Source organism: Lithobates pipiens, unplaced genomic scaffold (assembly GCF_037356315.1).
Source record: "Lithobates pipiens isolate NorthernLeopardFrog02 unplaced genomic scaffold, aLitPip1_a1.2 Scaffold_18, whole genome shotgun sequence".
In the NCBI taxonomy this organism is placed as follows: domain Eukaryota; kingdom Metazoa; phylum Chordata; class Amphibia; order Anura; family Ranidae; genus Lithobates; species Lithobates pipiens.
The window spans coordinates 464,621,523-464,644,666 of NW_027507758.1; the positions used below are offsets into that span (position 1 = coordinate 464,621,523).

Consider the following 23,144-nt stretch of genomic DNA (forward strand, 5'->3'; position numbering starts at 1 on the left):
GTGGCCCTTCTCTGGACTCGCTCCATTTCCAGTAAATCCTTTGAGGACTGGGGCCCAGAACTGAACAGCATACTCCAGGTGCGGCCGGACCAGAGTCTTGCAGAGTGGGAGAATTATCACTTTGTCTCTTGAGTTAATGCATGCCAGTATTGTTTGCTTCGTTAGGCTCAGCAATGCCAAGCTGCTGCTATCATCTACTAGGACCCTCAGGTCTTTTTCCAGCCTAGCCCCCCCCCTCCCCCCCATGTATAGATTGCGTTCATATTTTTACCACCCAAATGCATTATTTTACATTTTTCTACTTTACACCTCATTTGCCATGTAGTTGCCCACCCATTAATTTTGTTCAGATCTTTTTGCAAGGTTTCCACATCTTGCGGAGAAGTTATTGCCTGTTTAGCTTTAGTATTGTCCGCAAATACAGAGATTGAGCTGTTTAGCCCATCCTCCAAGTCGTTTAAGAATAAAATTAAATAGGATTGGTCCCAGCACAGAACCCTGGGGGATCCCACTTTCCACCCCTGACCATTCTGAGTACTTCCCATTTATCTCCACCCTCTGAACTCGCCCTTTTAGCCAGTTTTCAATCCATGTACTCACCCTATGGTCCATGCCAATGGATCTTACTTTGTACAGTAAACGTTTATGGGGAACTTTGCAAACAGCTTTTGCAAAATCCATATACACCACGTCTATGGGCCTTCCTTTATCTAGATGGCAACTCACCTCCTCATAGAAGGTTAATAGATTGGTTTGGCAAGAACAATTCTTCATGAATCCATGCTGATTACAGCTAATGATGATGTAGGTCTAACTGTTCAGACTATATAAATACTTTAGCATGCATAGTCTGGGCATTGGTTCACTTTAAACTTGCAGTTGGTCTGACCAAAACTAAAGTGAACTGTTCATAATTACAACCCTTTCACACATGCAGGTTGCTGTAGAGCACTTTTATGTATGTTGTAGTGCCATTTATTTTGGATGCCACCCCCAACACAATTGGGCTGCAGTGCCATGCATAACACCACAAAGCATTGTGTGCATTACTATGTGATGCACCACATAAAAAAGGAACATGTACTACATTTTTGTGTTGAAGTACGTTGTGCCTTTTCACACCTAATGTATTTTTTATTTTTTTTCCCTGATGCAATTTCTATTGAAACACTCCAAGTACATATCCATATATTGAGATGTGCATCAAGGTACATTGACATCAGCAGTTTATAGATAGATACAGTGGCAATAAAAAAATAAATTAAAAAAAATCGCATTTGTTACTTTTTGCTTTGTTTTATCCAGTACAACTTATAACATCCAAGTAAAAGCTGTAACACCATGTCAGAAAAGTTTTAAAAAAACAAGATCAAAAATGACTTGTAAACTCAATCGGGTATAGCTAATCACCTTGTCAATGGCACACAAAGTTATTTGACTTTCAGCTGTGGTCATTTTGATTGGCATGAAACCAGCTTTCCTGGAGCATTTCAGTCCCTGGTAGTGCAACTGAAGCAAACATTTAACTATAGGTGGCAAGGTGCTATCAAAAGATCTCCGGGATAAAGTTGTGGACAGGCACGAGTCAGGGGATGGATTCAAAATGTCAAAGGATTTCTCAATGCCTAGAAGCACAGTGAAGTCTATTATTAAGAAGTGGATGGTATTTGGTACAACAGGCACACCCTGGATTAGGATGTTGCTCCAAACTGGATAAAGGAGAGCCAAGAGGAAACTGGTCAGGGAGGCTACCAAGAGGCCTATAGCAACTTTGAAGTAGTTGCCGGAATTTATGTCAAAGTGTGGTCATTGTATGATAATATCACATATGCTCCACAAATGTACCTGGGATGGGTGGGTTGCAAGAAATAAGCCATTAAAGAAAGGCCCCTTGTAGTCACAAATGAGCTTTGCCAAAACGCACCTTTAAGATTCTTAGGTTGCATGAAAAAGGTGTTCTGTTCAGATGAGACTATAATTGAATTATCGTATAACGCACACGTTTTCACCCTGAAAATCGGGTGGAAATAGTGTGTTATACAGTGATGCTTCAATTTTGACTGCCTCGGAAGAGACATACAGTGAAAATCTCCTCCTGTTTACTCAGCGCCTCCATAATAAGTAGCCCTCTCTCCTGGGTCGGCATTGGACCAGTCTTCTGTCTATCATAGGAGGCAGGACTTTGTGTTACAGAGGCTGCTGGGTAAACAGGAGATTCTCGCTGTATGTAATCTGTTGGCGCTCGCAAATATCGCAAAGTCTAGATGTGAATATTTAGTAGAGACAAATCCCAACAGACTAAAGGCTGTAATTTTAAAGCAAAAGGTGGTTCTACAAAATTCTGACACAATAGGGTAATCCTTTTTTCCAACTAAAGTGTGTGTGTGTGTGTGTGTGTGTGTTTTTGTTTCTGTGTGTGTTTTTATTTTTTTTTTTTGTACATGTTAGTTTTATAACTTTCACTTGGACGTTATAAGCTGCACTGAGTAAATACAGCTTTTTTCCAGGTAAAGAAATCAATGCATTAGGCTTACAGCCCTGCACTTTCAAAAACAAAGGCAGCTCCCATAAGTCTCGTGGACTAGTGAGGGGTTGCTGCTTTTAGTGTAGGTCTTTATTGTTGTATAGAGTACTGGGAAAGTAAAAGCTGTCTTATTGTAAAGGGCTTGGCTTGGGCCTAGTGAGTTCTGCAGTGTACCGTGTTTATTCTGGCCTATATAGTATGAAGCTGTCCTAGTTAAAAATGTATCCTCCCATTTCATCTTCTGTTCTTGGGGCATAACCTGGAGACGAATTCATGTATTTATTTAAATGGTTTTAATGATGTCTTCAGTATACAAAGAGATGCTTGAGATTGCATTGAGATCATTTTATATTTACTTCTCAGCAAAATTCACTGTTGTCTGAAGGAAGAACAGTGGAGACTCATGAAACCTCTTTTCAATTTTCATTTTTATTTTACTTTTATTCCGCATTAGGGCCCATTTATACTCTTGTGCTGCATTAGCACACATGCATTGCATTACAGCAATCCATTCATTTTGAATAGGCTGCTTAATGTACCAACAAAAAGGTGCATGTAGCATTTCTTGCTGCACGGCAGACTGTGTCCGTTGGCAGTGTGTGTTGTCATACTATTCAAAATGAAGGGCACTGTACCGCACCGGTGTGTGTGTGTGTGTGTGTGTGTGTGTGTGTTTGTTTGTTTTGTTTTTTTGTTGTTGTCACGTATTGCATACTATTGTTGTACATGCATTACCACAGCACAGTAGCATGAATGGACCCTAAGGCTCGGTTCACATCTGTGTGGGTGCAGGAATCGTAGTGATACCCGCAACCACACGGTGACTACACGCTGCTGTGAGAACTCACAAGGCTGCCATTCATTCTGATTAGAACCCCCCCCACACGTGTAAAAACATCTCGTTTACGGTTGCAAGAACATCGCATGGTCAGAATGACTGCACAATTTGCGCCGCAGGCTGTGTATTGAAAAATGGTCAGGCAGTTTCTCACTGACGGGAAGAATAGGTGAACTACCATTGAGAACTACAAGCCAACAGCAGCAAAGGGTATCGGTGCTTATAGTTTTTATATATTTATTTTTTACTTCTTGGTTTCCAGATCTAAACAAATGATATTGTACATCTTAGGAGTCTTCAGGTGGGAAGGAGGGGTTTTCTCAGCTAAGCATACCCTCCTGCCTGCAGGCCTGAGCTAAGGGCAGATGGATTGCAGGAAGTAAGATGGCCACGGGCAGAAATTCTAGGGAAGTGTTTCCACTTTTTCCCAGCAAAATAAAGCACGGAGCTATGGCTGGATGGGTGAATTTTTGTTTTTAATATTAAAAGTAATCATCAAATATAGTGTAGTTCTTAATCACATTTTATAATCTATGAGCCTTGCTGACAGCCAAAACAATTGTGTTCTTTTTATATATTCTTGTGAAGAATCCGCTAGAACGAGCTGTGACCAGCCAATGGAAAAGTAAGGTTTTCCATGATGTAGATGTGCTAAAAACATGAAAAGACACAGGATGCCTTCATTTTTGAGAATTACCATTCATATATCACTTCACCCATGTTAAAACAAAATGTCATATAAAAACAAAATGTGCTGCAGCAAAATGCTGAGTGTCTTCATGACATCCATGTATAGATTGAATGAGATCTTTATCCCCAGTTAAACTGTGTGTTGGTTTTTATCATTTTTTTTTTCTTGCTAGGAGGCCCCATTCACACCTGAGTGTGTTGTAGCTTGAAGCTACAAAACTGTGGAAGGGAAAAAAAAAAACATTATTCTCTATGGAGATGGTTCACATCTCCACTCCAAAACGCCTGGAGCTTCTTTTTAGGCAGATTACAGGTGTTTTTCTTTTTACATTGGTGATCATTTGACCTCTAAAAAATGTGTGTCTTGCTGCTTGAATACAAAATCTCAGGTGTGAATGCAGCCTGATGGTGAACAGTAAAATCACATAGGTCTAGCTTATTGCCTTTACTCAGAACAAACCCTAAGATGTCTAGGAGTGCTCTAAACACTGACATGGACATCAGTAAACCAGTTAATGAAGCATTATAATTGCCTTTGAACCCTAGGCCTTGGTCACTTGTTCAGGCAGGGATTATACTTTTTCTTCTTTTCTTTCCTCATCACATTAGTTCTTACTGCCAAGTACGCTTTACGGTAACAAAAAGCTTGTTTGTCTCCTAATTGGTGCATGTTGCCCTGTTTCCCCTCTTATTGTGTGTAGCAACTCTGAACATTAACATAGTTAGAAGAGTCAATCTGGACACCATGCCCATTTAAAATCCTTTTGTGTGCCCATTGCTGCTTGTTAATGGCCATGTGCTAGTTTGTGTATGGCCTGCCAAGTGCGTGTAGTGTCTTGCCAAATTGCTGGGGAGAGAAAAAAAAAAGGACAAACTAAACTTTCTGCACCACCCTGATTTAAATTACAACTAAAGGCTCTTGTATAACAGTCTAAACCAGTACCAGATCCAGCTATTGGGCGATCCACAAGCCTCATAATACAGGGTTATTCAAAAAAGATGGAGGGATGTAACATTTTTATTTCAAACAAACTGTAAGGGATAGAATCCCATTCTGCACTTCAATGGATAGGGGAAAGTTCAAAGATAAAGGCCCACCTAGAAGTTCCTCTCAGTGCCATACAGCGGTGCCTTTTCTTATTTATAGGAAAATGGTGATGCCACAGACGTTGTTTTTGTTGTTATGTGCTGCAATTTGTGAAGTGCAAGTGCATTGTAAATTCTGCTGTCAGTTCAACAAACAGCTGCCGCATCATAAACAAATTTACAAGTGGCATAAATTTTTTTTATTCAAGATGGTTGCATATGCAAACAGAAAAGCACTGGTCGTCCTCGCATGTCACATGAAAATGTTGAGCGTATCTGCGGAGCGTTCAAACGGACCCCTACTAAATCCACAACACGGGCAAGGGTTGAACTTGGAATTCCTCAAACAGCAGTATGGCATGTTCTAAACTGTCTGCATATGAAACCGGTTGTTTGCCCAATATCAAGAAGATTTGAATGACTTTGTTCTCATGCAAGATCTTGGCCCACCTCACTTCCAGTTGGTCTAGCACTTTCTGAGCTACACCATTCCGGAACGATGAATTGGAAGAGGTGAACAGTAAGATCTTGTTCATTGTCTGTGGCCTGCCAGGTGACCAGACCTTACCCCCCCCCCCCCCCCCCAAGCTTTATATCTGTAGTGGTACATAAAAGAGGGGGTGTTCTACCTATGCCTGCTGCTTTTTAAGATCTGAGACATTGGATTGTTGAAGCTGTAAATTCAATAACCAACAACCAGTTTATTCATGTGTGGTAAGAATTGGTCTCCCATTTTTGATGTTTGTCGTGCAACACAGTGGGGGTTATTTACTAAAGGCACTACGAGTGCACTTGGATTTAAAGACGTTGTAGATCCGAGGAGGACATGCAAGGGAAATAAAAAAAAAAAAAAAAAAACAGCATTTTAGCTTGCACATGATTGATAAAATCAGCAGAGCTTCTCCTGATTTCATAGCTTCCCCTCATATCTACAGCGACTGCACTTACAAGTGCACTTGTAGTGCAAAGCGGATTTGCCTTTAGTAAATCAACCCCACTGTGTTCATGTTGAGTGCATACAACCTCAAGAACCATAAATCTTTAAAACCTTTTCTTTATCCAGTGATATGTGCTTCTATCCCTTACCGTTTGATATTTGCTCCATCTTTTTGAATAACCCTGCATAAACTAGGAGAGAAAATTTTGTGGCCAAAGCTTGTGAGTCACAGGAGTGAACTTGGTTTTGCTCTCCTGACCCAAAATTGGCTTATAGAGGGTTGTCAGCTGACATGGCAGGGCCACTCCAGGCTCTGGAAGTATTCCAACAGTGTTGTCGGGTTCCACCCAGTTGCCTGATTGCTTACTCAGCCTCTCTGTGCACAGCTGAAATCTAAAGCCAGCTGTGCCTGCCCCTTCTCCAGCCCAACCCTCAAGTGAGCACTGGAGGAGCAGCGTGAATAGTGTTCTGCTCCAGACAGACCGTGAACTGAGCAATCCGCAGCCTTGTGATCGCTCAGGTCTTGGTGTCGATATGGGACAGCTGCTGCAGCATAAATGTGAGTATGGAGTATAGAGTGTAAAAGTGTGTGTGTGTGTGTGTGTACACACCGAAACTGAAGAATGTTTGCCCATATATACGCTTTATAAAAGTGCTTTCTAGCAGTTATATTTTTATTTTTTTTTTTTTTATTTTTTTCTTTTTGTCACAACACATTTTTCTGGTGCCTGGGATGCCCTGGAGCTGTGTACAGCTACCCATAGGCATGAATGGGTGAAGGCATATGTATGCAGCCCACATGTCCCACTATTAGTGAAAAGTAGCACACTCACATTGCTGTAACATCCCCAATGCACACTACCTGTGATTGGGATGCTATTGGGGGAGATTTGCTAAAACTGGTGCACACAGAATCTGGCGCAGCTGTGCTTAGTAGCCAATCAGCTTCTAGGTTTTATTGTCAAAGCTTAAAACCTACGTTCACTTTTATTACATAAATGCACAATTTTTGTCAGGTAAAGGTGCATTTATTATTATTTTTTGGAGTGGTGCCCCATTCAAAAAGTGACAGCTAGTACAGGTAACGTCTATCCGTACTGCTGTCACAGGGAGGGGGGAATCAGGCGACAGTCTGTGTAAATTTTTTTTTTTTTTTTTTTTTATGTGCTCATACTTTTATTTGCTTTATCTTTCCTGCCTCAGGCAAACCTTTTAATTTGTCTCGCATACTCCCCATACTAGTAACTCACACAGTGGGAGGATGTCGGCAGTAGAGGCAATGTTGGCGCTAGTTACGTGGGCATGACTAGGTGTGGCCAGGTAGTGATTTTCAAAGCTTCAGGCTTGTGAATCAGCAGTGACAACCCCTGCAACATCTTCTTATTCTCATTGCATTTTACATTTGATTAATTTCTAACCTACGGAATCTGAACGAACTTGAAGTTTGTGGAATTACTTTTTGAAGAATCCTATACATGTATTTCCTTTTGAAGTATGAGACTCCTATTCACTGTGCCCTGTAATTTTGGCACTACTGTCACATTTCAGAGCCTCCCTTCTGAGCCTCAGATGTGCTGAAAGGGGGAGTTTCAGGAGGCGGGGTCAGTACAGCTTGCAGGTAGGCATCGTGGGTTATATCTGGGCTTGACAAAACCCAGGTTGCAATGACGAGGGGGGAATTGTGCCCTGGTGCCTGAGCTGCATCGCAGGAGCACCGACTTGGGTCAGGCTGGCCAAAATTGAGGCCGCGGCCTGCTGGAGTGGGAAACGCACACCTTTCTGCAAACCAGTGCCCTTCCCTCTTCTCTGGCGGGCGGTGCAGTGATGAGTGCAGCTTTCTCTCGCTGCCTGCCCACCTCCGACCTCATAGTCTTCCCATTTTGATAGACGAGGTTGTGGGCTTGATCGGTTGCCCGTTCCTTACCACTGCTGTGGATGGGGAGTGTCACCTTGTCATTTTAAAACAAATAATGCTGCGCAAGTGATAATATATGTATACAACCACTTGCTGTATCAATTCTCCTGTGCAAATGAGTGCCAACATAAGTGAATATACAAGATCATACATTCATGTGTATTCTTGTAATATAAATCCCAAGCTTGAGTGCAGTCAAATATTTAATTTGAAAATGTCAGAAAAGTTGTAACTTGTTGTTTGTTCACAAATTCTCAAACCCGTGCTTTGTATCTATTCACCTCAGTGCTCCCCCATAAGAAAGGCGCTCCCCTCAGAGTGTGACCTCGCACTTGAGTTTGATCAAAGCTTTTTAGTCACCCCGGACTAACAGATCATGCTTTCTTCCTTGTTGTTCCTTTTGATGTGTCTCCATTCTGACTCACTATATATGAGCAAAAAAAGAGCGCTAAATAGTGCTTATACCGTGTTTTAAACCATATTCAATTCATTAAATATGCATAGAACTCTCATTTAAAACTGTATACAGAGTATATCATATAAAACCATGATGCTGCAGCTACTTCGTGCTTCTCCACAAGACATGCAAAAGTGTCTTGCCAAACCATCATCAATCACCAGTGCCGCCCCATCCGTGCAGCCTCCTCAGCACACACCAGTGAATGAGGAAAAATGACTTATCTTCAAAATCTTATAACAAAGGTGTGTTGTGGGGGGTGTGTGGTGTGTTTTTTTTTTTTCTTCGGTCTTTATTTGCTTGGCATCAGGCACGAGCAATTCTTATTTACTGATGCCCCGAACATGCAAATCTGGATGTATAGTGGCTTTTTAAAAAAAACTGGCACCTAACTTTTTCGCTGTCTCCTAAACAAATTTGTCAAGCCCTGGGTTATATAGTTCTAAAAATCTAAAGAGCAGAGAAGCTGTAGAAAGATGGTCAACAGACAGGCAGCACTCGCAGCAAAAAATAATTTTTTTTTTTTTTGCGGAATGCTAATGTTCTAATATGAAAATGATGTGCTGTAAACCTAGAACTAGGGGTTTTGATTCTTCTTCACTATCTGGGTATTTATTGATGGCTGACTCTTGGCTAGGGAGACTTCTTGTTCTGGAGATGCAACAGGAAATCTCTCCAAATTGAATATACAATACTGCAACTGCTGAACTTTTTAATAATGGGACACTTGCCTGTCCTGGAGCCCAGCGATGTCGGCAGCACAGTTATGTCTGACTGCTGATCCATGAGACCATTGTCAGGTGTTTGTTTTTTTGTTTTTTTATTTAGCACTGATCACTGCATTGGTGTCACTCGTCCCCCAAAATTACCAGTGAGGGAAAAAAAAAAAAACACACACACAACCACCCCACAAAGTTAAGCCTACTGCATTAAAGGGGTTGTAAAGGTAAATGTTTTTTCACCTTAATGCATTCTATGCATTAAGGTGAAAAAACATCTCACACTGCCGGTGCCCCCAGTCCCCCCGTATTACTTACCTGACCCCTTCGAAAGCTTGCTCGCCCCAGCCGTCCTCTTCGCCACTTAGCCTGGCCACTGATTGGCTGGAGTGGATGGATTGAAAGCAGCGCAGCCATTGCCTCACGCTGCTGTCAATCACATCTAATGACGCTGCACCCCGGGGCGGGGCCATGTGATACAGCGAGCGGCTGTAGCCGCAGGCTGTATCACGGGAGCACGCCCGCAGGTGCTTCTCGCCATGCAAGGGAGCTCGCATGAACATGAGAAGTATCTGTGGGAGGAAGCAGAGACGGCCGCCGAGGGACCCCAGAAGAGCAGGTGGAGCTGCACAGTGGAGATAAGTATAACATGTTTGTTTTTAAAAAAAAAAAAACATTTACTTTACAATCCCTTTTTAAGCTTCCATCACTAATTTACAGATCCTGCTCTGCCCAGCTGGGCATACTGGCAAATTTCACACTCCCTCCCAGGCTTTGCCACTACTCACATCAGAGGACTCTGTGCAGGCCTCCAAGGACTTGCACACGCCACTGCAGGACCTGCAAAAGAAGGTTTGGGAAGACAGGACTATAGCAATTCCTACCATGTTATGTACTTTGTCTGGGATTTTAGCACTGCAAAGGGACCATTATGTAGTGTCCGCAAGAGTCCACATCTTAGAAGCTCTGGAGTATCTCACTCCAATGCCCATCTACTTGTGCTCCTTCCACACTGGCATTTATATGTGCACTAAGTACACCCACTATGGAGGGACTTTTCTGAACGGGGGAAGCTAACACCTAATTATATATTTTTTCCCTTTACCATGCTATAATAGAAAGTCATCTAGTGGCAGGCAAGCTAACCACACCTACTAACAAGTGAGACAGCAGTAACCTTTAACTATAGTTTGAATTTGCATTTATCAAACATGACTTAATGCAAGCCTACTTGGATGGAAAGGAATCCTTTGTGTCTAGACTTGGTCCCAAAAGATCTATAACAAATGGGCAATGCAGTACTACAGATGTCATAGGAGACGTCTGTGCTGAAAAGTAAAAGCTGCTGAAATATATTTTATGGATTAACCAGGTGACGCTATTTAAGACACCGGTGTATTCTATAAGCATTTAACATTCTTTACCAACTCAAGGCTATGCTGCACTTTGTGCATAATTCTACGCTCGACATAATCTCATTTAACCACTTAAGGACCGCCGCATGTAAATATACGTTGGCACAATGGCACCGACAGGCACAAGCATGTACCGGTACGTGCTTGCCTTCCAGTGGGTGGAGGGTCCGATTGGACCCCCTCCCGCTGGCTGCGGCGGTCCGTTTCGCTTCAGACGCGATCCGGGATGAGGGGATGGCCGTTGGTTTCTGGCCATCCCCTGTCGATCGCTCCTGGCGAATGAGAAGCTTCCCCCGCCTGTGTAGTCTAAACACAGGCAGGGAGGAAGTGATGTCACTCTCCTCGGGGCGGTCTTTTTGACCAGACTGCGAGGAGAACACATAGTAAGTGCACCAATCACTACACTGACACGTAGGTACACATAGGCACACAAATCACCCAACCCCCCCCCCATCACAGTGTCACTGATTGCAGTGATCATTTATTTACTGATCACTGCATTTAGTGTCAGTTGTGACAGTAAAAAGTGTCAGGGCAGTTAGTGTTAGGTGCAGGGTAGCCCCCTACCCCCCCCCCAATAAAGGTTTAACCCCCTGATCGCCCCTAGGGTTAACACTTTCACCCCCTTTTGCCAGTGTCACTAAGCGATAGTTTTTCTGATCGCTGCATTAGTGTCACTGGTGCCGCTAGGTAGCTAGTTATTTTTTGTTCACTGCCAGGTTTTTATAGCGTTAGGTACCCCCATATACTACCTAATAAAGATTTTAACCCCCTGATTGCCCCTAGAGTTAACCCTTTCACCAGCGATCACCGTATAAGTGTCACTGGTGATGCTGGTAAGCCAGTTAGTTATTTAGGTTCCCTGTCAGGTTTTTATATAGCGTCAGGAACCCCCATATACTACCTAATTTGAACTCCCTGATTGCCCCTAGTGAACCCTTTCACCAGTGATCACCGTATAAGCGTTACGGGTGACTGGTTGGTTAGTTTGCTTTTTATAGCTTCAGGGCACCTACCATTTATTACCCAATAAAGGTTTAACCCCCCCCTGATCACCCGGCGGGTGCTATCGATTAGGTTTTTTATTGTCTGCGTCGCCCCAGGCAGTGCCGCTAACACCCACGCGCAAAGCATACACCTCCCGTGGTGGTATAGTATCTGAACAGATCAATATCTGATCAGATCTATGCTAGCGTCCCCAGCAGTTTAGGGTTCCAAACAAACGCATTGTTAGCGGGATCAGCCCAGCACTTACAAAACACTAAACACATAACTGCAGCGTTCGCAGAGTCGGGCCTGATCCCTGCGATCGCTAACATTTTTTTGGGTAGCGTTTTATATTTAAATCCTGAAGGCAGTGCTTGATTTTTGGGGTCCCGTACGCGGCTAGGCTCCCAAAAAGTCCCCGTACTCAGGAGAAGCAGCACAATTATATTTTGGGGTGCAATTCCACATATAACTATGGCATGTGTGAGCAATATATCATTTAGTGACAACTTTTTGTAAACTTTTTTTTTTTTTTGTGTCATTCAATCACTTAGAACGAAAAAAAATATTCAATGGGCTCAACATGCCCCTCAGCAATTTCCATGGGGGTCATTTGGGGGGGCTTGTACTGCCCTGCCATTTTAGCACCTCAAGAAATGAGATAGGCAGTCATAAATTAAAAGCTGTGTAAATTCCAGAAAATGTACTTGTAGACGCTAACTTTTGCGCAAACCAATAAATATACGCTTATTGAGGTTTTTTTTTTTTTTTTTTTTTTTTAACTAAAGACATGTGGCTGAATACATTTTGGCCTAAATGTATGACTAAAATTTTTAGTTTATTCGATTTTTCTTATAACAAAAAGTAGAAAATCTTTTTTTTTTTTTTTTTTTTTCCTTTTTTAAATTGTAAAAAAAAAAAAAAATCGCAGAAGCAATCAAATACCAACAAAAGAAAGCTCTATTTGTGGGAAGAAAAGGGCACAAATTTTGTTTGGATACAACATCGCATGACCGCGTAATTACCAGTTAAAGCAGCGCAGTGCAAAATTGTAAAAAGACCTCTGGTCCTTAGGCTGACAATTGGTCCGAGGCTTAAGTGGTTAAATGGTCAGGATTTGATTACAAAATCATCACTGCTTAGCTTGTACTACTTGTGCAACACGCATATACAGACTGTGAATGATTTTGTACAGGTCAAAAGGTCACAATGTAAAAAGCAAAAAATCTGCCTAAATAAAAAAAAAAAACAGAACTTGTTTGAGCTTCAGGCATTTTGGAGTGGAAATGTGAACCATCTCCATAGAGAATAATTGGGGTCCCCCCCTCCAGTGTTTTGTAGCTTTAGGCTTCAAGCTACAAAATGCTCAGGTATGAATGGGGCCTAAGGCTCAGTTCACATATATGCAAATCAAATGCGTTTGGAACCGTATCCGATTCACATAACATGGCTTGCAATGAATCTGGTTCACACATGTCTGGGGTGGCTACAGTCTGTTTTTGAAAATGGTCCTGTATGATTTTGGGTCCAGTTCAGGTGCAAATTCAAGTAAGAAACTTGCACCTGAACCGATGACCAAAATGACGCTGGACAGATGTAAACTTTAGCCTGAGAAGTTCATTAGGGAATAAATGACATCAGGCTCCAGAAAAAAAAAAATTAGAGGAAGTAAAGCCAAACAAAAAAATACACCCTGCATAGCATACTAGCTCATTATGAATAACTTACCTGAGATGAAAGCCCCAGAGGCGACCCTCGTTCGTTCTCCTCTTATGCCGCCATCTATCCCGGAGTGACTTCTGGGTATCGCGGCTCCAGCGATGTGACTGGTGGGAGCCTCCACTAACGGCATGATCGCCATTAGCGGCATGCTCAGTACGCCTGCGCGCCGCTGTCTTCGGCGCATGCGCCGTAGACAGCGGTGCCTGTCTTTTGCAAATTTCTCCTAAACCGTGTAGGTTTAGGAGATATTTCTTGCACCTACAGGTAAGCCTCAAGCTAGGCTGACCTGTAGGTAAAAGTGGTCTGTAAGGGTTTACAGCCACTTTAAAAAGTGTATTGTAAAATCTTGTTTTTCTTTTCTGTGAAATGGTTTAGCACAGAGCAGCCCAGATCCTCCTCTTCTTGGATCCCACTTTAGTGACCCTGGCCCCTCCCTCCTGTTGAGTGCCTGCCACAGCAAGGGTGGCACCGGAGCCAATTCACAGCTCCCTTTGTCCATTCGGACACTGAGCCCAGGTTCAGGCCCATCCCCTCTCTCTGACTGGGTAATTTTGACAGCAGCTGCAGCCAATGGCACTCCTGTGTCTCCACCAATCGGGAGGGAGAGTCCTGGACAGCCAAAGCATTCCTGGATAACGCTGGATAGAGATGGGGCTCGGGTAAGTATTAGGGTGGCTGGGGGAGTTGCAGCACACGGATGGCTTTTTATCTTAATGCATTAAGAAAAAAGAAAACCGGACTTTACACTCACTCACGCCTGTTAAATGGGGCAACACAGAGCACAATCTGCACATCAAGAACTTGACACCACTAGTGAGTGTGTGTGTGTGTGTGTGTGTGGGGGGGGGGGGGGGGGAGGTAAAACAAGCCACTCCCCATCTACTATACAGCTGGAGGGGGATGCCATCATTGTGTCACTGGAATTTTAGTGCAGCATGTAGGGTCAACATGGACTGCCAAACTTGCTCATTTATTCCATCTGGGTTGCGCCACAACCGCAAGCCAAATGCTTGGTTCGTGGTTTGCCACATAATCGCTTTTTAAAAAGTAAATAAAAAAATTAATGAAATAAAATATACATACACATCACACACACACACACAAATAAAATTGAACCTATGCCTGTAAGGAGCATGTTTAGAACACACAGATTTACAAACCATATACTGAAACTTCAAAGCTTTGCAATGTGCAGTACTGCCTTGTCACACTAAAATCAATGTGGACTGTAGTTTTCGAGTACATTTGATGCTCCAGTTCTATTCCCTTCTACTGTTCCCCTCGGTGGCCCCCTCGTCCTGCTTAGGTGGGCATCCACACAATAGGCATAGAACACTGGCCCTGTTATATTTACAGAACAGTCAGTCATATGACTGAAATTGTAAGATTTTTTTTTTTATTTTTTTTTATCTTGACAGAAACCATTTACAAGTGTAAAAAGGGGGGAAAAAAGATCTACAGCATCTTGTATATTGTAGCCGAGAAAGGTACATAGGTAAATAGTTGCTTCAAATCCAAAATCTCCATAGAGATCTTTTGTCACAACATCCACCTCTTGAAGCCCATTGGTAGAACTGGTAGGAGGAAAATGAAAACTTCATACAAGTCTGTTTTCACCATCTAAATTAGAACAGCGCTGCCTTTGTGTTAGGCCAAAGTTCCAAAACAGTCTGCACATCGCCTCGAAAAAGTTCTCAAAAGAAAACTAAGGGAAAAAAAATGGTAAAATAACACACACACACACACACACCCCAACCATTTAATTAGGTACACCGATTTTATTGCTTACTAAACACAAAAAGTTGCGCAAATACAAATAGTGAACGTGTGTGTATGAAAACACCCTTGAAATAATTAATGTAATTTTATAAAAATTGTGATCAAAAAATTATTTATGTGTAAGATTTCAAAAAATCTATATAAAAATTGAAAAGACTCGTCGGTAGGAGAGGTGTCTGTGACGTCACCACACGCCAGCAGGCAATGTGAATACATAATTTTTTTTTTTTTTTTCGTTAAATTATCCTTTTTAAATGTGCTTGGAAAAGTGTTTTTTTTTTTTTTTTTTTTTTTTTTTTATGGTTTGGAATAAGCTCCTAAAGAATTTACCGCATATGAGTTCCCCTCTGTTTTTCTCCTTTTTATAAAACCTGAATGGAACCTCTGAGCTGATAAATGAAAGAATCCTCCTTTGTTTTAGCAAAAAGAAAAACTCTATGGAAATAGTTGTGAGGCCTGTGGCTCACCATCCAGGAAAACAGCCCTGTGATTGAGGAGAAACCAGGGTTGGCTCAAAGATTTTTCACACCCTAGGCGAAACTTAATTTTGCCACAGCCCGTTGTCTCCACCCCTGTCACCACCCTCTTTGCCCTGCCCATGTGACAGGAGGTGGCGCTATACAGGAAGCATAAGCTCTGCTTGCTCTCGCACTGGCTCCAGTGCTGCACTGCGCCTCCAATTACACTACCAGTCAGACGGAGCAACTGCCTGAGACTGAGTTGGTTACATGCTGCAGCCTGCAGAGCATGCAGGCGTGGAGGGAAACCAGTGGCTGGGTGCCCCTAGGCGGTTGCCTAGTGGTAGCACTGGCCCTGGAAACACAGGCAGGTGTGCATGCAGATTACTGGAGACCAGAAGCTGAATCCTTTAGTCACTTTTGCGAGAACGACTCCCGTAATTGGGAGTACACTGGATCTGGTAAGAAGCCATCTGGCTGCTTGTTTTGTCCCCCGCAAGGATCAATGTGTAATACCTGTGTAGGATGCATATGATATGGCCACAGTCTGTAGGATCACACCAGCTGTTTTCATCTCCCTGTTCTGGACTTTTTTTTTTCATATAGATAGATCTATTTTATTTTTATTTTTTATTTTTTTTATATGCACTTGTGTGTTGAATTGTTGATTTTATCTGTTTTTGTCTGTAGGTTGGTGTGGTTTCAGAAGTTTTCACTGTCATTTCACATGCAACATATATGACTCACTTCAGTTATTGCAGCCTTATCAGTGTCCATCTGCATGTTTGTCTGTGTCATTTGCAGCCTTGCAGCCTTCTTGGTATCATTTGCAGCCTTGCCAAGGCTGCAGTTAAACTGCAGTGACATGTCAGTGTCACTGCAGTTTGAAAATGACGCCGCCAAGATACACAGGACCGGCTCTGTGTATCTTGGTTCCTCTCGTAGCGGAGGATCGAGCGCTGCTGATAGCTATACATAGCCGAGTGTGCTCGGCTATCCTCAGCTAGTTCCGTTCAGTCACACCCAGTCCCGCCCTATGATGGACATAACACAGGGACTGGGCGTGACTGTGAGCAAAAATAGCCGAGTACACTCGGCTATGCATAGATATCAGCAGCGCTCGCTCCTCTGCTCACAATCGGTGAGGGGTCGGCGTGTAACACGCACCCACGATTTCCCCTGATTTTAAGGGGGGAAAAAGTGCATGTTACACGCCGATAAATGCGGTAATTTTTTGTATTGTTATCACAATGTTTATAAAAATTACATTAATTATTTAAAGGGTGTTTTTTATAGACACATTCACTATTTGTATTTGTGCAACTTTTTGTGTTTTAGTAATATTGTTTGGATTAAGTATTTCTTCTTATAAGTTTGCGGCATTTATAGTGTGTATGTATGTATGTATGTGTGTGTGTGTGTGTGTGTGTGTGTATGTGTGTATATGTATGTATATATATATATATATATATATATATATATATATATATATATATATATATTAGTATTTGCCGGTGTATAAGACGACCCCCTATTTTTCCAGTGAAAACGTAGGCTTTAGGCTATACGCGTTGTATAAGACTACCCCCCCCCCCCTTCTGAGGCAACACCATTTAAAAAAAAAAAATCAGACTTAACATCAGAAAAAGGAAACTGGGGAACTACAAGTCCCAGAGATCCCACAATTAGTAGGCAGCAACAATGAATCCTCTCCTCCAAAGCACCATAAATCATTCCTGTATTTTAGAGGAGATCTGGAGCTGGATGTGCAGTACAGGATGCTTTAATATGTAGAGCGCCAGGTACACACAGTATATGATGCTGTTAGTACAGTAGCGCCAAGTAGACTGCAGAATACAGTGTGCACTGCTGAGCCAATCACGGCAGGCAATGTATTTTACTAATCTGTTGAAGGATACAAAGCCTGCTTGGATTGGCAGAGGCTGTGACATCATCAACCCGCACCGCTCTGACTCATTGTAATGTATCCTGCTCGGATTGGCAGAGGTTGTTGCTCCAATCCAAGCAGACTTGGGCTCTGTATTCATCAACAGAGTGCATCGCCCACCGAGATTGGCTGAGCGATGCATATTGTATGTATACAGTATTACCGAGCACCCGGCCTGCTGAAATCCATTGTGGCCGCTTGATACCTGGTGTATAAGACGACCCCCGCTTTTTGGCTGTGTGATTTAGGTTTAAAAGATCGTCTTATACGCTGGAAAATACGGCATTCACCTTTTTAGAGACAAGTGCAGAATTTTATTTACTTTTACACAATTCTATTGCTTGGTAACACAAATTTCTTATCAGCCAATCACATGGCAGCAACTTAATGCTTTTAGGCATCTAGACGTGCTGAAAAGGATTTTCTGAAGTTCAAACCAAGCATCACAGAATGGGAAAGAAAGGGGATTCAAGTGACGTTGAACATTGTTGGTGCCAGACGGACTGGTCTGAGCATTTCAAAAACTGCTGATCTACTGGGATTTTCACACACAACCATCTCTAGGGTCTGAAAAAGAAAAAAAAAATATCCAGAGTGGCAGTTGTGTGGGCAAAAATGCCTTGTTGATGTCAGAGGGGAATGAGGGTTACTGTTGCCTTTCTATCATGGCTGGTTCCAGATGATGGGCAACAGTAATGCAAATAACCACTCATTACAACCAAAGTATGCAGAACACAATCTCTGAACACACAACACATTGAACCTTGAAGCAGATGGGCTACAGCAGCAGAAGTCCACACCGCATGCCACTCCTGTCAGCTAAGAACTAGAAACTGAGGCTAAAATTCGCACAGGCTCACCAAAATTGGACAATAGAAGAGCAGAAAAATGTTGCCCAATTTCAGGTGTGACATTCAGATGGTAGGGTCAACAAGAACACATGGATCCATCCTGTCTTGTATCAACGGTTCAAGCTACTGGTGTGTGTGTGTGTGTGTGTGTGTGTGTGTGTGTGTGTGTGTGGGGGGGGGGGGGGGTGTTTTCTTGGCACATTTTGGGCCCTTTAATACCAATTGAGCATTGTTTAAATGCCACTGCCTACTTGAGAATTGTTGCTGACTACAGTGTACCCATCTTCTGATGTCTACTTACTGCAGGATAATGAACCATGTCACAAAGCTTAAATCTCGCCACTGGTTTCTTAAACATGACAACGAGTTCACTGTACTCCAATGGCCTCAGCAGTCACCAGATCTCAATCCAATAGAGTACCTTTGGGATGTGATGGAATGGGAGAATTGCATCATGGATGTGCAGCGGACAAATCTACAGCAACTGCGTGATGCGATCATGTCAATATGGCCCAACATCTCTGAGGAATGTTGAATCCTTGTCACAAAGAATTAAAGTGGCTGTAAAGCCACTGTGTGTTATTGCTAAACTCCCATGCTACATGTTGCACAAAGTGTAGCATAGCCTATAGTTGGTATAGAATGTTTAAATGCTTAGTATTGTCCTAATAATAAAATACCCTGGTGTCTTAGATAGTTTAGCCTTGTTAATCCATAAAAATATTTCAGTCTGCATCTAGCTGTAGCGTGATGAATCAAGAACTTGTGAGATGGTTTATTTCTTTTGACCCTAGTAACTATAAATGCTTTCTTTTCTTTGTTCTAGATGTGGGGGCACTGTAGGCGCCATACTGACCTGTCCATTGGAAGTTGTAAAGACCAGACTCCAATCCTCCTCTTCGATCACACTTTACATCTCTGAAGTACAGCTGAACACTATGAATGGTGCCAGTGTTAACAGAGTGGTGTCACCCGGACCACTGCACTGTCTAAAGTAAGATCTATAAAAATATATTTTTGAACTGTAATAAAAAAATAGACAATAATATTGCATACATTCTTTGGGGTTCTATGTCAATAGGCTTTGGGGAGAAAAGCAGTTCTGACACGAACAAAAGCCCATCTATGTAGAGCCATATTATGTATGCCTATATATAATATATTTATAAAAAATAGTATCTCATAAAAAAAATTAAATGCCTACATTTTCCCCTATATAACAGTATCTCACGCCTCTTTTTTTTTTTTTTTTTTGTTTGTTTTTGTAAATATTTTATTATATCTTTTCATGTGACAACACTGAAGAAATGACACTTTGCTACAATGTAAAGTAGTGAGTGTACAGCTTGTATAACAGTGTAAATTTGCTATTCCCTCCAAAATAACTCAACACAGCCATTAATGTCTAAACCGCCGGAAACAAAAGTGAGTACACCCCTAAGTGAAAATGTCCAAATTGGGCCCAATTAGTAATTTTCCCTCCTTGGTGTCATGTGACTCGTTAGTGTTATAAGGTCTGTGGGGGGGGGGGGGGGGGGGCAGGTGTGTTAAATTTTGTGTTATCGCTCTCTCTCATGCTGGTCACTGGAAGTTCAACATGACACTTCATGGCAAATAACTCACTGAGGATCTGAAAAAAAGAATTGCGCTACATAAAGATGGCCTAGGCTATGCAGAGTTTGCCAAGACCCTGAAACTGAGCTGCAGCACGGTGGCCAAGACCATACAGCCATTTAACAGGTCAGGTTCCACTCAGAACAGGCCTCGCCATGGTCGACGAAAGAAGTTGAGTGAACGTGCTCAGCATCATATCCAGAGGTTGTCTTTGGGAAAGAGACATATGAGTGCTTCCAGCATTCAGAAGTTGAAAAAGGTTGGGGGGGGGGGGGGGGGGTCAGCCTGTCAGTGCCCAGACCATACGCTGCACACTGCATCAAATTAGTCTGCATGGCCATCATCCCAGAAGGAATCCTCTTCTAAAGATGATGCACAAGAAAGCCCACAAATAGTTTGCTGAAGAAGAACAAGCAGAATAAGGACATGCATTACTGGAACCATGTCCTGTGGTCTGATGAGACCAAGATAAATTTATTTGGTTCAGATGGTGTCAAGTGTTTGTGACCACATCCCGGTGAGGATTACAAAGACAAGTATGTCTTGCCTACAGTCAAGCATGGTGGTGGGAGTGTCATGGTCTGGGGCTGCATGAGTGCTGCCAGCACTGGGGAGCTACAATTCATTGAGGGAACCATGAATACCAACATGTACCAGGACATACTGAAGTAGAGCATGATCCCCCCCCCCCCTCCCTGCGGAGACTGGGCCGCAGGCAGCATTCGAACATGAGACCGACCCCAAACGCACCTCCAAGAAGACCACTGCCTGGCTGAAGAAGCTGAGGGTAAAGGTGATGGACTGGCCAAGCATATCTCCAGACCTAAACCCTATTGAGCATCTGTGGGGCATCCTCAAACAGAAGGTAGAAGAATGGAAGGACATGGAAGAGTGGAAGAGGACTCCAGTGGCAACCTGTGAAGCTCTGGTGAACTCATTGTCCAAGAGGGTTAAGGCAGTGCTGGAAAATTAATGGTGGCCACACAAAATATTGACACTTTATGCCCAATTTGGACATTTTCACTTGGAGTACTCACTTTTGTTTCCAGCGGTTTACGCATTAATGGCTTGTTGAGTTATTTTGAATTGTATACAAGCTGTACACTCAATACTTTTACATTGTAGCAAAGTGTCACTTCTTCAGTGTTGTCACAGATATAATAAAATATTTACAAAAATGCGAGGAGTGTACTCACTTTTGTGAGATACTGGGTATGTGTGTAATATATTTACATTACATTGTTTAGTACATCTGGCAAGGATCTGGTGCTATGTGCCTTCACTTAGCAAAAACTGACCACATGGTGGGGGGGGGTGGATGGAGTGTCACAAAGGGCACTGATCCCAGATCCTCTTTCAAATACCATTAGAAAAATTGTGTCTTCCAGTACTGAATCTGAACAGATATGTTTCTTGGCTTTAAAGTCCAGGACAGGCTTTGGGTTAGTTGTCAGAAAATTATCTAAAATGACCAGCTAGTTCTAATTAGAAGCCAGTTGTCCAAGAAGGTAAAATAAGCATTGCAGGTATACTATGGGTGGTGTGATAGACCATTACAAAACTTACTTAAATATAAGAAAAATCTTGTAATGTTTTAGTAGTAATAATTGGCCACTTGATCCCCAGGCTAATCCAGGTCAATTCTCACATATAAAAATCAGCATTTCATCATTTTTTGCAAGAAAATTACTTTGAGCACTCAGACATTTTATTATTCTTTAATAATAATTTAATTTATTTTATTTTTTTCAATATTTGTGCAGCCGTTTTTGAAAAAGCAGATTTCTAGTAAACCAATACACTTTTAATGAATTTTAGTGAACACAAACAAAATAGAATGCCCATTTTTGGAAACCTATACAAGTTGGTGTTATGGCAAGCAAATATTTATCTAGAATAAACCTCAAGAATATGGGATTTTGTAGGCAATTGCGTACAAAATCTCATATTCTTGAGGTTTATTTTATGTATTACCAAGGGATGGTGGCAATTAACATGTGTGGCCTTGTGCCTCATCCAGTTCCAGCAAATAGATATCTAACATGTCACGCTTTACATTTTCATACTCCTGTGTAGCGGTCGACCGATATATCGGCCGATATTTTCCGTTTTTTAATTAATCGGCATCGGCCGATTGTGCTGATAAAAAGCTGATTTAGAACAGCGGGACTTGGAAGTAATAGAAGTCAATGTAAGTTGCCTGAGTCGTCATAGAAACGACTTTCCTCCTCTCTGGGCAGCCTGCCAAGAAAAGAACAGAAAGATACAATGTTTACACTTCAATGAATGAACTCATCTCAGTGTGTAGAGTTCTCAGTTTAACCATTTACAGACTAAATCTTTTCTGACACTTGTTGCTTACAAGTAAGTCCTGTATTTTCTGCCAGAAAATCACTTAGACCCCCCCAAAAAGTATATATATTTTTTTAGCAGAGATCCTAGGGAATAAAATAGCGGTTGTTGCAACATTTTATGTCATAATCCTAGCTAGCGGCCGAAGAAGAGGTTAAATGCGCCCGTGAAGCACCGCTGCCAAATCGCATTGCATGCGCTTGGGCAGTGGTGCCCATTAATATCAATGGGCAGGAGTGGTGGAGAAGCGGTATACATCGCCTCAGTGTGAAAGCACTCTGTCTTTCACACAGACTGCAGGGGAGCCGTTTTGCAGGCACTTTACAGGTGCTATTTTTAGCCCAAAAGCGCCTAAAAAAAAAAAAAAAAAAAAAAAAAAAAAAACGCCCCAGTGGGAAAGGTGTCTGTTAGGTTCTATGAGATGAAGGGGGATAAAAAAAAAAATCTGCCTAACATATCGGCCCAAAAAAAATCGGCATCATATATCGGCCATCGGCCGCCATGATTTCTAAATATCGGCTTCGGCCAGAGAAAAACCCATATCGGTCGACCTCTACTCCTGTGGAATGGCAACAAACTAGGTACCAAAAAAATTCCATAAGTGATTCTTTAAAAGCCTTTACATTTACCAGTTTAGAGTTACACAGGAGGTCTGGTTCTAGGACTTTTACTCTGACGTTCGTGTGTGTATTTTGCGGTCACCATCTACATATGAATGAGTAGTTTAAGTTTGTTGCGCCTTTTTTTCTTTTTTTAGAAACTATCACAAGGGATGAACAAGCGTGCCAGGTCTTTTATACGGAGATCTGTGGTCTATTAGGCTCCAAATCTCTCCTCTGCCATGAAAGCATC

General features: G+C 42.2%; 1 protein-coding gene across 3 annotated transcripts in view; it reads left to right on the forward strand.

Annotated features, from left to right (window-relative positions):
- The window catches only part of SLC25A36 (solute carrier family 25 member 36), a 92,986-nt gene that overhangs the window by 23,162 nt on the left and 46,680 nt on the right, over nt 1-23,144 (forward strand). For 2 of the 3 annotated variants that reach the window (XM_077488278.1, XM_077488277.1), the window contains exon 2: nt 19,153-19,320. In XM_077488278.1, the coding sequence (XP_077344404.1) occupies nt 19,265-19,320 (56 nt within the window). In that variant the 5' untranslated portion in view covers nt 19,153-19,264. Of the gene's footprint in view, nt 1-15,844; nt 15,989-19,152; nt 19,321-23,144 lie in introns of those variants that run through there. The other variant, XM_077488279.1, reaches the window with a different exon arrangement.